Here is a 13,975-nt window from a genome sequence, read left to right as displayed (position 1 = left end):
ACCCGATATTAAATATCAGTCTTGAATAGAACATATTTCACAGACTGATATCTAATTAAGCCTTCTTTACTATAAAACAGCGTAAAAATGACACGATGAGTGTTTTGTCACATTAAAATGATATCAATAGGCATCAAACATCATTAAAGACCAGGAAGAAAATGCATACATTCCATCAGCAATGGAAAACTGGTGGTATTTACTACAGTGAGAGTTAGGTAAACATTGACTGCACCGCACCTGTCTTAGTAATGAAGAGTTGACTAGCCAGTTATCTATTCAAGTGAATACAATGTAATTGACCAAAGCTCAAATGTCATTATTTACCAGTCACATCAAGCAAAGCGCGATAAATGTCGTCGGTAAATAAACCTGCAGTTGAGTAATGAAGGTTGGGCGGTAGATTAGTTTGTTAGTCTGCAGTATTGGTAGCGCGCCTTACACTGTATTTATACGTTTACGTCACACTACTGTGAAAATTACCTCACTTCCGCTATCTCTTTAAGAGATTCGAAATGTCAAACGCATCGCCTTGAAAGAAGACGAGAGTAGACAGCTGCAGTCAGAGGAGTGAAAAGCGTGCTGTCAAGTCGGACAGTTCTCACTTCTCGTGGTGGAGACGCCTTCGAGATCAAAGCAGAGACTTTTTATGAGAGACAGGCCACTTCTATTAAAATGAATGGGAGAAACTGGAGCGCCCAACGGTCAATGGATGTAGAAAGGAAGTCCCGCCTTACAGTTAAAAGAGCCAGTCACCTTTTAGATACAGACATCAGCTGTCAATCAACTCGAGAACGCGCATGTGCATTAGCTATACAAGCCGGGAAAATTACGTTTTTTAGCGTAATATGAGGTAAAGAAGCACAATTTATGATACCAGTATTGTCAGATTCTATTGCTGATTTGAAATAGGTTCTTCGATTATAATCTTGACCAACCGTTGTTGAGATTTTGGTCTTTCTCCATTGAAGTAGATAGGAACTGCACTGGCATGACTGGAAATAGCCTCCCGAGAGCGTTCCAAACAAACAAAATAATGTGATAGTATAGGAATCATAATTTGTGCTTCTTTACCTCATATTACGCTAAAACACGCAATGCGCATTGATTGACAGGCGATGTCTGTATCTAAAAGGTGACCGGCTCTTTTACATGTAAAGTGGGACTTCCTTTCTACACCCGTTGACCGTTTGGCGCTCAGAGTTTCTTGGTTGGGCGTTCCAATTTCTCCCATTCATTTTAATAGAAGTGTCCCGTCTCTGCTATATAATCTCTGGCAACACTCGTATACATTTCTAACCGGCATGCACCTCGCGGTGATCACCGGTGATCGGTGCTGCGCGGATTTAGCTAATCTCGAGCGAGCCTATTAACATGACCCTTTCTGATTGTGCATTTTGTTGATTGTGTTCTTTTTTGTTTTTATTAATCTTATTTTTTAGTATCACTTTATACAATTTTAATAATTTAAATGTGTTACATTTTATAAATTATATTATTATCTTTCTCTCTCTCTCTCTCTATATATATTATAACACGTTCGTCGACACTTGATCTCAGATTTTATAAGAAGATATATCAAATTGTGGGTTTGTCCCCATATTTATGTGAGAGAATAACGGTCTAAACGATTTTACACTACATTTTCTTTTCTTTTTTATAAAAACGAAGAAGGATAGTTAGGGTTAAATCTGTCTTATACATTTGCATACATTTGTAAACAATGTGTTTGTTAGATTATATATTTATAAGCCACTGTATACGGGTCAATAACGTGACGCTCATTTTTGTCCGGATCTATTCTTTTTAATTTGTTATTCAAAAATACATTTTAAATGCAATTCACACAAAACAATTGCTTGGATACAACCAAAGTGACGTTCAAAGACTTGGCGTCCATCTTTGGAACGCTCCCGGGCAGCTATTTTCAATGGATACGAGCAAGCGGCATAAAAGTACAGTTCCTATCTACTTGAATAGGGAAAGAAGGAAATATCCAAAAAGGTTGGTCAATATTACGATCAAAGAACATATTTAAAATCTGCGGTAAAATACGACAACAACAGTATCATGAATTGAGCTTTTTTTTTTTTCTCGGATCACGCTAAAAACGCTATTTTCAGGCTGGTTCAGCTAATGCGCATGCGCATTTTCGAGTCAACAGACAGGTGATTTCTGTTATCTAATAGATGATAAGCTCTTTCACCGGCGAGGAGGGACTTTCTTTTCTAACATCCATTGGCTGTTCCAAGTTCTCCCATTCATTTTAAAACCAGTGGTGCGTCTCTGAATACACCTCTGCTATGAACATGTTTTACATTTTTCAGTTCAGAGTCATTTTGATATATTTTCTAAAGCTTAAAGTAAAAAAAAAAAAAAAAAAAAAATTTACTGTCTGGAGACAGTAAATAATAATAAAAGTCTCATTCATTGCTGTATTTCCTGACAAAATAAATATTGTCAGTATTGTCTAAGTTTAATTTTAATTTTATTTGAAATATTTTATTTAAAATAATCAGTGAAACTAAATCTTTTAAAAATATAAAATAATTCATATTTAAAAAACTTTTGTCCACCAAATCAAAGTCAGTTGGTGTAACCAAAATGCAGGTAACCATTTTAAAGTCTTGTGAAAAGAGACAATCCCTTTAGACAATCATGACTTTGTGTGAAGTTATCAGCTATTTTGACATTTTTATAAAAAGCCATATTTTGTTCAGGTCAGTTGGAGTAACCATTAAAACTTCTTGATATTCCTGACTCAAACAATCATGATATTTGTAAGAATAATCAATATATATATATATATATATTACCTTTAAAAATATGTTTGAAAACTTTTATTAATTTTTTTTTTATTATTAAGTTGTTCACTTTCGTGTATTTCAGGTGTAAGAAAATTATTTTAATACCTTCATAAAAAAAAAAAAAAAAAAAAAAAAAAAAAAGGATAACCCAGGATAACACATATACATATACTTTAACCCATAGTCCAGATTTTTCTGTTAGAATTTTAGAAATGGAATAAAACTTTTTTTCTTACAGACTTTATATAATAAAAGATACTACAGTATGTTTCTGAATCCCCCATAAGCCATTCGACTTTGTATGGATTAGTGATAGGAAGGTCGGATCATTTTACTGACTTGGATCTTTGAATCTCCTTCAGCAAAATGAACGAATGTTTATTCAAGTCATTTCGTTCGTCACGTGATAACTGCACAGGATTTAAACAGGAAACAGAATTGATTAGTTCAACTCCCGAATGGGTCTTTTCGTTAATTTGTCACGTGACCGCTACTAGTCTCCACATAGAAGATAAACGATATGTACATTTTTCTCTTAACATCTTAAAGTTCATTGTGTTGTAGTTGTTTGTATCATGATAAATACATATAGTGTGACAAAATACATTTTAAAATCATAAGAATTGTCATGATGAGCTATTTTCATGTATTTTATGCAGGAAGGGTTTACAAGATATTCTCTGCCAAGTGTAAAATTGAAGTAAAATTGTCTTAGATGACTATGAGTAAATTCAAAGGATACATCATGAGGGGGGAAATAAATGATAGTTAATTCAAAATCAATTCAGTAGTCAAGTCAATAAGGGGTTTTCTAGTAGCTTTTATAGTCAGTCTATGATATTTTATGAAGAAAAGATAAAAGTTGTAAAGTTTGGGGCTGGGCTTGAATTTAAGGCATCTTGCTTTATAAATGTTATTTTTCCAATCATTCAGAAAGTTTAAAGCTTCAATTAACACTTTATTACTAGATTCAATGTTATGGAAAAGAACCATCATGATAGAAACATTCGCAAAGTTATACATTTCAAGTAATGAAATACCAGTTTAGAAGCTAAAATTTGAGACCAGAAACGCTTTGCGAAACTGTAAATGTTGATGGCAAAAATACAATCAAACTAACCGCTGGTATTTAAGGAAGGTTTGGAGTATGAACTAATATTTCTGTAGAGTCAATGCGGCATCTAGACACAAGCACAACAAAATGAATGAATCTTAGACTACTTGTTCTTTCGAGTCATATAAAAGATTCATTCAAAATGAACGAATCTTATATGACTCGAAAGAACGAGTAGTCTAAAAGATTCATTCAAAATGAACGAATCGTTAATGAACAACCTATCACTAGTATGGATGTAAGAATTCAATTTAGATTCCTCTGTTCTATAACGTATATTATTGCAGCCATTAAATGTAAAAATTCAAAATCTGTATGGTGTACAGATGTGTAAAATTATATATTATATATATATTATACTAGAATGAGCTTTATTGCCAAGTGTTCTCACGTACACAGTGTGTAGATATATACACTATATTGCCAAAAGTATTCGCTCACCTGCCTTTAGACACATATGAACTTAAGTGACATCCCATTCTTAATCCATAGGGTTTAATATGATGTCGGCCCACCCTTTGCAGCTATAACAGCTTCAACTCTTCTGGGAAGGCTTTCCACAAGGTTTAGGAGTGTGTTTATGGGAATTTTTGACCATTCTTCCAGAAGCGCATTTGTGAGGTCAGACACTGATGTTGGACGAGAAGGCCTGGCTCGCAGTCTTCGCTCTAATTCATCCCAAAGGTGCTCTATCGAGTTGAGGTCAGGACTCTGTGCAGGCCAGTCAAGTTCTTCCACACCAAACTCGCTCATCCATGTCTTTATGGACCTTGCTTTGTGCACTGGTGCGCAGTCATGTTGGAACAGGAAGGGGCCATCCCCAAACTGTTCCCACAAAGTTGGGAGCATGGAATTGTCCAAAATCTCTTGGTATGCTGAAGCATTCAGAGTTCCTTTCACTGGAACTAAGGGGCCAAGCCCAGCTCCCGAAAAACAACCCCACACCATAATCCCCCCTCCACCAAACTTCACAGTTGGCACAATGCAGTCAGACAAGTACCGTTCTCCTGGCAACTGCCAAACCCAGACTCGTCCATCAGATTGCCAGATGGAGAAGCGTGATTCGTCACTCCAGAGAACGCATCTCCACTGCTCTAGAGTCCAGTGGCGGCATGCTTTACACCACCGCATCCGACGCTTTGCATTGCACTTGGTGATGTATGGCTTGGATGCAGCTGCTCGGCCATGGAAACCCATTCCATGAAGCTCTCTACACACTGTTCTTGAGCTAATCTGAAGGCCACATGAACTTTGGAGGTCTGTAGCGATTGACTCTGCAGAAAGTTGGCGACCTCTTCGCACTATGCGCCTCAGCATCCACTGACCCCGCTCTGTCATTTTACGTGGCCTACCACTTCGTGGCTGAGTTGCTGTCATTCCCAATCGCTTCCACTTTGTTATAATACCACTGACAGTTGACTGTGGAATATTTAGTAGCGAGGAAATTTCACGACTGGACTTGTTGCACAGGTGGCATCCTATCACAGTACCACGCTGGAATTCACTGAGCTCCTGAGAGCGGCCCATTCTTTCACAAATGTTTGTAGAAGCAGTCTGCATGCCTAGGTGCTTCATTTTATACACCTGTGGCCATGGAAGTGATTGGAACACCTGAATTCAATTATTTGGATGGGTGAGCGAATACTTTTGGCAATATAGTGTACATTCACTCACAGGCCACTTTATTAGGTACACCTACTTAATCGCATGAATATCTAAATAGCTAATTGTGTGACAGTAGTGTAATGTATAAAATCATGCAGAAATGGTTCAGGAGCTTCAGTTAATGTTCACATCAACCATCAGAATGGGGGAAAAAATGAGATCTCAGTGATTTCAACCGTGGCATGATTGTTAGTGCCAGACATGCTGGTTTGTGTATTTCTGTAACTGCTGATCTCCTGGGATTTTCATGCACAACAGTCTCTAGAGTGTAAAGAGTATGGTGCCAAAAACATCCAGTGAGTGGCAGTTCTGTGGGTGAAAATGGCTTGTTGATGAGAGAGGTCAACAGAGAATGGCCAGATTGGTCCAAGCTGACAGGAAGGTGACAGTAACCTAATTAACCACACGTTACGACAGTTCTATGCAGAAAAGCATTTCTGAACATACAACACGTCGAACATTGAGGCGGATGGGCTAAAGTAGCAGAAGACCCTTCCAGGTACCACTACTGTCAGCTAAGAACAGGAAACTGAGGCTGCAGTGGGCACAGGCTCACCAAAACTGGACAGTAGATGATTGGAAAATCATTGCCTGGTCTGGTGAAACTCGATTTCTGATTAGGTACACAAATGGTAGGCCCACTGCAGCCTCAGTTTCCTGTTCTTGGCTGACATAAGTGGAACCCAATGTGGTCTTCTGCTGTTGTAGCCCATCCGCCTCTAGGTTCAACATGTTGTGCATTCTGAGATGCTGCTCACTACAATTGTACATAGTGTTTATCAGAGTTACCATAGCCTTTCTGTCAGCTTGAACCAGTCTGACCTTCTCCATTGACCTCTCTCATCAACAAGACATTTCGGTCCACAGAACTGTTTACACACCATTAGTTGTTTTCGCACCATACTCTATACACTCGAGACTGTTGTGCGTGAAAATCCCAGGAGATCAGCAGTTACAGAAATACACAAACCAGCATGTCTGGCATCAACAATCATGCCTAAATCACTGGGATCACATTTTTCCCCATTCTGATGGTTGATGTGAACATCAACTGAAGCTCCTGACCTGCATCTGCATGATGTTATGCATTGCACTGCTGCCACATGCTTAGCTGATTAGATAAAATCGCATGAATACAGTAAGTAGATGTACAGGTGTACCTAATAAAGTGGCCGGTGAATGTGTGTACACACACACAGATCAGCCACAACATTAAAACCAGGTGAAGTGAATAACATTTATTATCTTGTTACAATGGCACCTGTCAAGGGGTGGGATATATTAGGCAGCAAGTGAACAGTCAGTTCTTTAATTTCATGTGTTGGAAGCAGGAAAAATGGGCAAGCGTAAGGATCTGAGTGACTTTGACAAGGACCAAATTGTGATGGCTAGACGACTAGGTCAAAGCATCTCCAAAATGACAGGTCTTGTGAAGTGTTCCCGGTATGCAGTGGTTAGTACCTACCAAAAGTGGTTCAAGGAAGGACAACCGGTGAACCGGTGACAGGGACATGGGCGCCCAAGGCTCACTGATGCATGTGGGGCACAAAGGCTAGCCCGACTGGTCCGATCCCACAGAAGAGCTACTGTAGCACAACTTACTGAAAAACGTAAAGCTGGCTATGATAGAAAGGTGTCAGAACACACAGTGCATTGCAGCTTGCTGTGTATGGGGCTGCGTAGCAACAGACAGGTCAGAGTGACCATGCTGACCCCTGTCCACTGCCGAAAGCGCCTACAATGGTCACGTGAGTGTCGGAACTGGACCATGGAGCAATGGAATAAGGTGGCCTGGTCTGATAATTCATGTTTTCTTTTAGATCATGTGGACGGCCGGGTTCAAGTGCGTCGTTTACCTGGGGAAGAGACGGCAGCAGGATGCACTATGGGAAAAAGATAGGCCGGCGGAGGCAGTATGATGCTCTGGGCAATGTTCTGCTGGGAAACCTTGGTCCTGGAATTCATGTGGATGTTACTTTGACACGTACCACCTACCTTATGATTGTTGCAGACCACGTACACCCCTTCATGGCAACGGTATTCCCTGATGGCAGTGGCATCTTTTAGCAGGATAATGCACCCTGCCACACTACAAAAATTGCTCAGGAATGGTTTGAGGAACATGTCAGAGTTCAAGGTGTTAACTTTGCCTCCAAATTCCCCAGATCTCAATCCGATTGAGCATCTATGGGATGTGCTGGACCAACAAGTAAGATCCATGGAGGCCCCACTTTGCATCTTACAGGACTTAAAGGATCTGCTGCTAATGTCTTGGTGCCAGATACCACAGGTCACCTTCAGAGGTCTTGTGGAGTCTATGTCCCGAAGGGTCAGAGCTGTTTTGGCAGCATGAGGGGAACCTACATGATATTAGGCAGGTGGTTTTAATGTTGTAGCTGATCGGTGTGTAAAATATATATATCTCAACCTACGAATAGCTTATAGTTGACTCTGCACATTAAGCTGGGATACGAGAAAGAATTTTAATAATAAAAAATATTGTAAAATAAGCTTTTCTGGGACTCTAAAAAACAACAATTACACATCCAAACATTTAAACAAACATAAGCAAAAACATAAGCAAATATTTATTTAGCATAATTTTATACTCCACCAAAAAACCTAAAAATGATCTGAGGTTATGATACAATTTTCTTTTCACATTACAAAATACTATGATTTGTGTACAAACATTTCTGAACATCAATGGAATCTAAACAAAAAATATATAAAAATAAGTGAAATGCATGATTGAATATTTAATAAAGGTGCTCAACTGGGATCAAGATTAAACACCTGAAAAAACAAACGCAATTGGAGAAAAAAAAATGAAGACTGTATATGGCTGTGTACATCATTAAGAAAATTAGTGTTTCATGGCTAATGTATTAAAAGTATTGCTTTCGTTGAGATGTAATCTGGGATTAATGCAACTGCATGACTACAGCGGCAAAACGAAGTTGAACTCCTGTTGAACTCATCTGAAGGGTTTGACTATTTTCATTGAAATGTAGTTCTGTAAAAATAAAAGTGAATTAGTATTTCACAAATTAAAGGGAAGTTTCAGACAAAGTGCCCTTACAACATGAGATAATCAATCGCAAGCTTTGTGAAAGCATTGTTTCAATTCTGTATCAATCTTCATGTAGTGTGTCCTTACCGGTAATGAATACAGCAAGATCCCAATGAATAACAGCACTAGTATCAGCACAATCAGGCCAATGAATAGCCATTTAAATCTGCGCCACACTATGAACTTGCACGTCTTGCATGGATTAGTGAACCAAAAAAATGAGGTATCTGGTCGCCTAAAAGAATTTAAGAGAGAAGCAAATCTTGTGATGGTCCTCTGTTAACAAAAATATATATATATTTTTTTAAAACACGCACGCATGCGCACGCACAGATCAGCCACAACATTAAAACCACCTGCCTAATATTGTGTAGGTCCCCCTCATGCCGCCAAAACAGTGCCAACCCCTATTCTTCTCACCACAATTGTACTGAGCGGTTATCTGAGTTACCGTAGACCAGTCTGGCCATTCTCGCATGGATGATTGTTGGTGCCAGACGGGCTGGTTGGAGTATTTCTGTAACTGCTGATCTCCTGGGATTTTCACGCACAACAGTCTCAGAATTTACTCCGAATGGTGCCAAAAATGAAAAAAAAAAAAAATCCAGTGAGTGGCACCTCTGTGGATGGAAATGCCTTGTTGATGAGAGAGGTCAACAGAGAATGGCCAGACTGGTTTGAACTGACAAAGTCTATGGTAACTCAGATAACCGCTCTGTACAATTGTGGTGAGAAGAACATCATCTCAGAATGCTATTCTGAGATGCGGGTTGGCATAGTTTTGGTGGCATAAGGGGGACCTACACAACATTAGACAGGTGGTTTTAATGTTGTGGCTGATCGATGTATAATATATATATATATATATATATATATATAGGTGAGAAGAAAATTACTTTGGAGGATCAAGCTTTGGATTCATATTTGGCTCATCTCTGCCTTTTCCAGCAGGTCTCTCATCCGCCTCCTTCTCATTCACGAGCTCCAGCGTCAACTCAACCTTCCCCTAAAAACATAAAAAAAAACAAACAAAAAAAACAAACAGGGCCTGATTTATCAAGCTTTAAGGCAAAATGTTAAAGTCAGCATCAAATGGCAGTCACAACCCATTTTACTGCTGTATGACATATTACTGAGTGAAATGGAGCTGTGCAGTTTTTAATCATAAAAATAAAACCTGGAATAGAATTATAATTTTTGAACCATGTGTTCCCTCTCTGCAATTTATATAGGTTGGTTTTCAATTTATGAGTAAATAAAGATCTGTGGTTAACATTAGTTTGAGACTTTAATGATTGTTCTACAACATATGTTAGACAGTCATACTTCAAACGTGACTTTTGAAGCCACTGTTTTTTAACAATGCAAATTTAAGGACCACAACTATGACAAGGATGTCAGTGTACATGCTTGGAGAATCAGACAACCGTTGTAGTCCTTATGTAGCTACTTGATAGCTACTTACGTTTTTAAAAAGGCAATTAATACTAACAATGGACCTTATTTTAATCATAAGAAAAATCACAATTCTAAAAATGCTTTGGAAATTCCTGAGGGAACCCATGGTAAATTAACCTTCTGGGTTGGCCAACTAAGTAACAGTTTGACTAAAGTGAACTGACTGAACACAGAGGTTTGCATGTTCACATGAGAACTTGTGTTGTTTAGCACTAAAAATGGCACAAGTTCTCGTCTGAACACACATGATCTCGCTAATGAACATGATCTGAGAAAAGCTTAAAATACAAGTTGTTTCTTACCAAAACCTATCACATGCCTTCAGAAGACTTTGAATGTGATGCACGAGTCATATGGGGAACATTATAAAGTAAGGTATAAAGTAAGGGATTGGTTTTGAGGGTAAATTGTCAAAAAACATTTTTTAATCCTTTAAAGTAATACAGGTTTGTCTGGTTAGCATAGGTCAGTTGGCCCATGATGCTAGATACCCATAACTACACCATTCTGCTGCCAAAAAAAAAGTCTTAACATAGAATAACTGTATTCAGCCATCGTTATGCTTTTAAGCACCTGTATTCAGAATACAGTTACTTTATACAATTTTGTTCTAATGCTTTTAGAATACATCTTTCATAATGACCACAACTCAAGGCAGAAGGAAAAAAATTGTCAAATGAGAAAAATGTATCATTTTCCTGAACAGTGCAGATGCAAGCTACACACTTGCCCTCTTGCTCTCTCTTCCCCAGAGCAGCTGCAGTGCCTGTGCATTGCAGTGGGTCCCTGGTATATAATACCTGGATGATCAGTCTGATACGTGGATGTGCGGATGTTACTGAGAAATATCAGACTGCTAGATTGTGCCATTGACCAATCAGAACAAAGTATTCCAGAGAGCCATGAAATAAACATGTACAACGATTCTGGGATTGAATACCTGTCAACCACACCGGAATGTTGTTGTCTTAATCAGCTGTCAGGTTTGCACCAGAATCAACACAGCCACACTTTCACACAAATATTACATTCAAGCTCGTGATACATTGTTTCCTGCGATTATAATTGCTATGTAAATACATTTACTTGAAATCTCATACAAAAAAAATCTAAAATTAGCCATAAGGAGTAAAAGAATTAAACACACCCATAAATAAAAGTGTCAGTAAAAAAGAAATATAAAATGCAAAGAACGAATAGGCCTAAATATGGATGCAAGCCTAGTTAAAATCTTTCATATACTTTGTTGTCTCAGGACCTCACTATGTTGCATGTTTAATTTCTGTAAGTGCCATCCAGTTATTATCTCTGTTTCACCACAGGCAGCACCTGCTTCTTCCCTCTCTCACTCACGGCACGCTCAGAAAAATGTCCTCTCGCAAGATGAGCAAAGTAGCTATGGAAATCACTTCGGTGGTGGTGCGGGAAGCGGCTAAGGCTCTGGGTTACTGATCAGAAGGTCGGGGGTTCAAGCCCCAGCACTGCCAAGTTGCCCCTGTTGGGCCCTTGAGCAAGGCCCTTGACCCTATCTGCTCCAGGGGTGCCGTATCATGGCTGATCCTGCACTCTGACCCCAGCTTAGCTGGGATATGTGAAAAAAAGAATTTCACTGTATATGTGCAAATGTATAATGTGTGATAAATAAATATAATTATAAAATAATTAAGCAGATTTCTGAAACGCTGGCTTGCAAGTCACTATGGATGTTTTCACGTGTGTTCTTGCAAGTTATTTTCCTGCCAGGCGGGCTTTTTCAAATGCAGGATAATCGCCTCAGGTAAGTCCGGTGCCGTCTTTGACCGGACCGTGTTGACGTTCATTTTGCTCATCAAAAATGTATGCTTTTGATTAAGTAGCCTAGACAATAAATATTTTAGGCTAGGTATGCAATTTTTTTTACCCTGCTGATCAAGAAGGCTATTTTCAACAATATGCTGACTGTTTAAAGGGATGGTTCACCCAAAAATAAAAATTCTCTCATGATTCACTCACCCTCATGTCATTCCAGATGTGTAGTAGATGAGTTTTTTTCTTCTGCAGAACACAAAGATTTTTAGAAGAATATTTCAGCTCTGTAGGTTCTCAAAATGCAAGTGAATGGGTGGCAACATTTTTAAGCTCCAAAAAGCACATAAAGGCATCATAAAAGTATGATAGATGTGGGTGAGAAACGTTTCTTTTTTTTTGCTAGAAATTCTTCTCCCTGCCCAGTAGGGGGCGATATGCACAAAGAATGTGAATCACCAAAAACAAGAATGTGAAAGTTAAAGTGGAGATTGACTGAGCAGGAAGGAGAATTAGTTAAAAATAGTTAAAAAATTACTTAAATATTGGTCTGTTTCTCACCCACACCTATCATATCGCTTCTCAAGATATGGATTTAACCACTGGAGTCTTATAGACTACTTTTATGCTGCCTTGTGGGATTTTTGGAGCTTTAAAATTTTGAGTGAGTAAACGATGAGAGAATTTTCATTTCTGGGTGAACTATTCCTTTAACGGATTAAACAATCTTTTATTCTGTGCACGTCATGTTTAAGACAATACATTACAAAAGGCCTATTTTTTTCTATCCTATAGTTTTCATTTATTTTTTTACATCGTAACTGATCGTGGCTATTGGTTAACCTGTTTAACCGAACATCTGTCAAATTACTGTAGATCATAATGCACGTCCTGAAATACATGCAACTTTTCAGCACATTTTTTTTCTCTCTCATATATTTGGCTTACCTGTTAATTATTTTCAACAATGTCCTGACTGTTTTAATATATGTTAAGTAACTTTTAACTTGGTGAATTCTGTTAAGAACAGATGGTTGCTCTATTGGTCCCGATTTATTCATTCAATTGTTTTCAATAAATATGACCGTGTTCTCTAACACTGATTCAGTGAATGTGTGTCATGTTTTATCTTTAGTGTACAATGATCATAATGCAAGGCAAGCACATCACAGATAAATGCCTCTTTTCAGCAGAATTTAGTGTCAGATTTGGCTGTTTTAAATGGGTCACATAAACACAATGTTTGACTATTTTCTGAGGGTTTCTTACTTTTCAGACTAGTCGACTCCAAAATTTCAATTTAAACGTCAGTGAAATTAGTCGTTCCGCACATCCCTATTCTGAACTTTCACAAACAACCCTGCTTGGTATCTACAACGTCACAGCTATAGGGGCTTTTGGGTCAATGAGGTACAGGCAGCATTTTCTTATATGTTGGAAAGTGGACGAGATGTTGTAGTTGACTGCAAACTGCCTTCTGTGTTCCATGAAGAAAAATATCAGCATCTAACTCCACATCTAACCTAAAAAACACCAAGGTAGTGCTAAGTTTGAGATTTGCTGACAAACAGCTAGCTAGCCATTTAGAATCACTTAGATGTTAATACTGGAAAAAAATAAATAGATTTGTTGGCTCAATAACCATAAAAGATAAAAATAAATCACTTCTAATCAGAAATGTATATAACATTTTTAGCTTTACTTAATTTTCATTCATGTGTACAACATAGAATATCAATTTTAAGGTGAACTTAGAGTTACATAAAGTAAATGAATAATCATGAGTTCCTTGAACTTCTTTAGTTTACAAATCCATAAAATTAAGATTTTAAGTACTACTAACTCAAACAATCAAGTACAGAACTGAGGTTGTGAGGAATACCCATAAGCCCTTGTGCATGAATAATTTTTGCATGTTTGTTTGGTCAAAAAGAACTTATATGAGCATCTAATTAGTTATTAAGAATTCATAAAGATTTGAGCTATTTTTTGTATTATTGATGCTGTTTTCCAGTAATTACAGTAGCTGTTTAGTGTAAAGTCACTATAAAGTCTATTAAGTACTATTAGGGT

General features: G+C 38.0%; 2 protein-coding genes across 7 annotated transcripts in view; both read right to left on the bottom strand.

Annotated features, from left to right (window-relative positions):
• The window catches only part of sun1a (Sad1 and UNC84 domain containing 1a), a 95,686-nt gene extending 95,070 nt beyond the window's left edge, over positions 1-616 (bottom strand). The window contains exon 1 of one of the 2 annotated variants that reach the window (XM_051673867.1): positions 484-616. The gene's annotated coding sequence lies outside the window, so the exon portion shown is untranslated. Of the gene's footprint in view, positions 1-327; positions 438-483 lie in introns of those variants that run through there. The other variant, XM_051673869.1, reaches the window with a different exon arrangement.
• A 7,545-nt stretch (positions 617-8,161) lies between these two features.
• The window catches only part of myof (myoferlin), an 81,259-nt gene continuing 75,445 nt past the window's right edge, over positions 8,162-13,975 (bottom strand). For all 5 annotated transcript variants that reach the window (XM_051673707.1, XM_051673708.1, XM_051673709.1 and 2 more), the window contains 3 exons: positions 9,556-9,665; positions 8,747-8,894; positions 8,162-8,602 (listed from right to left, as the gene is read on the bottom strand). In XM_051673707.1, the coding sequence (XP_051529667.1) occupies positions 8,564-8,602; positions 8,747-8,894; positions 9,556-9,665 (297 nt within the window). In that variant the 3' untranslated portion in view covers positions 8,162-8,563. The remainder of the gene's footprint in view (positions 8,603-8,746; positions 8,895-9,555; positions 9,666-13,975) is intronic.

Source organism: Myxocyprinus asiaticus, chromosome 36, assembly GCF_019703515.2.
Source record: "Myxocyprinus asiaticus isolate MX2 ecotype Aquarium Trade chromosome 36, UBuf_Myxa_2, whole genome shotgun sequence".
Lineage (NCBI taxonomy): Eukaryota > Metazoa > Chordata > Actinopteri > Cypriniformes > Catostomidae > Myxocyprinus > Myxocyprinus asiaticus.
This window is presented reverse-complemented; position numbering and strand designations above follow the sequence as displayed.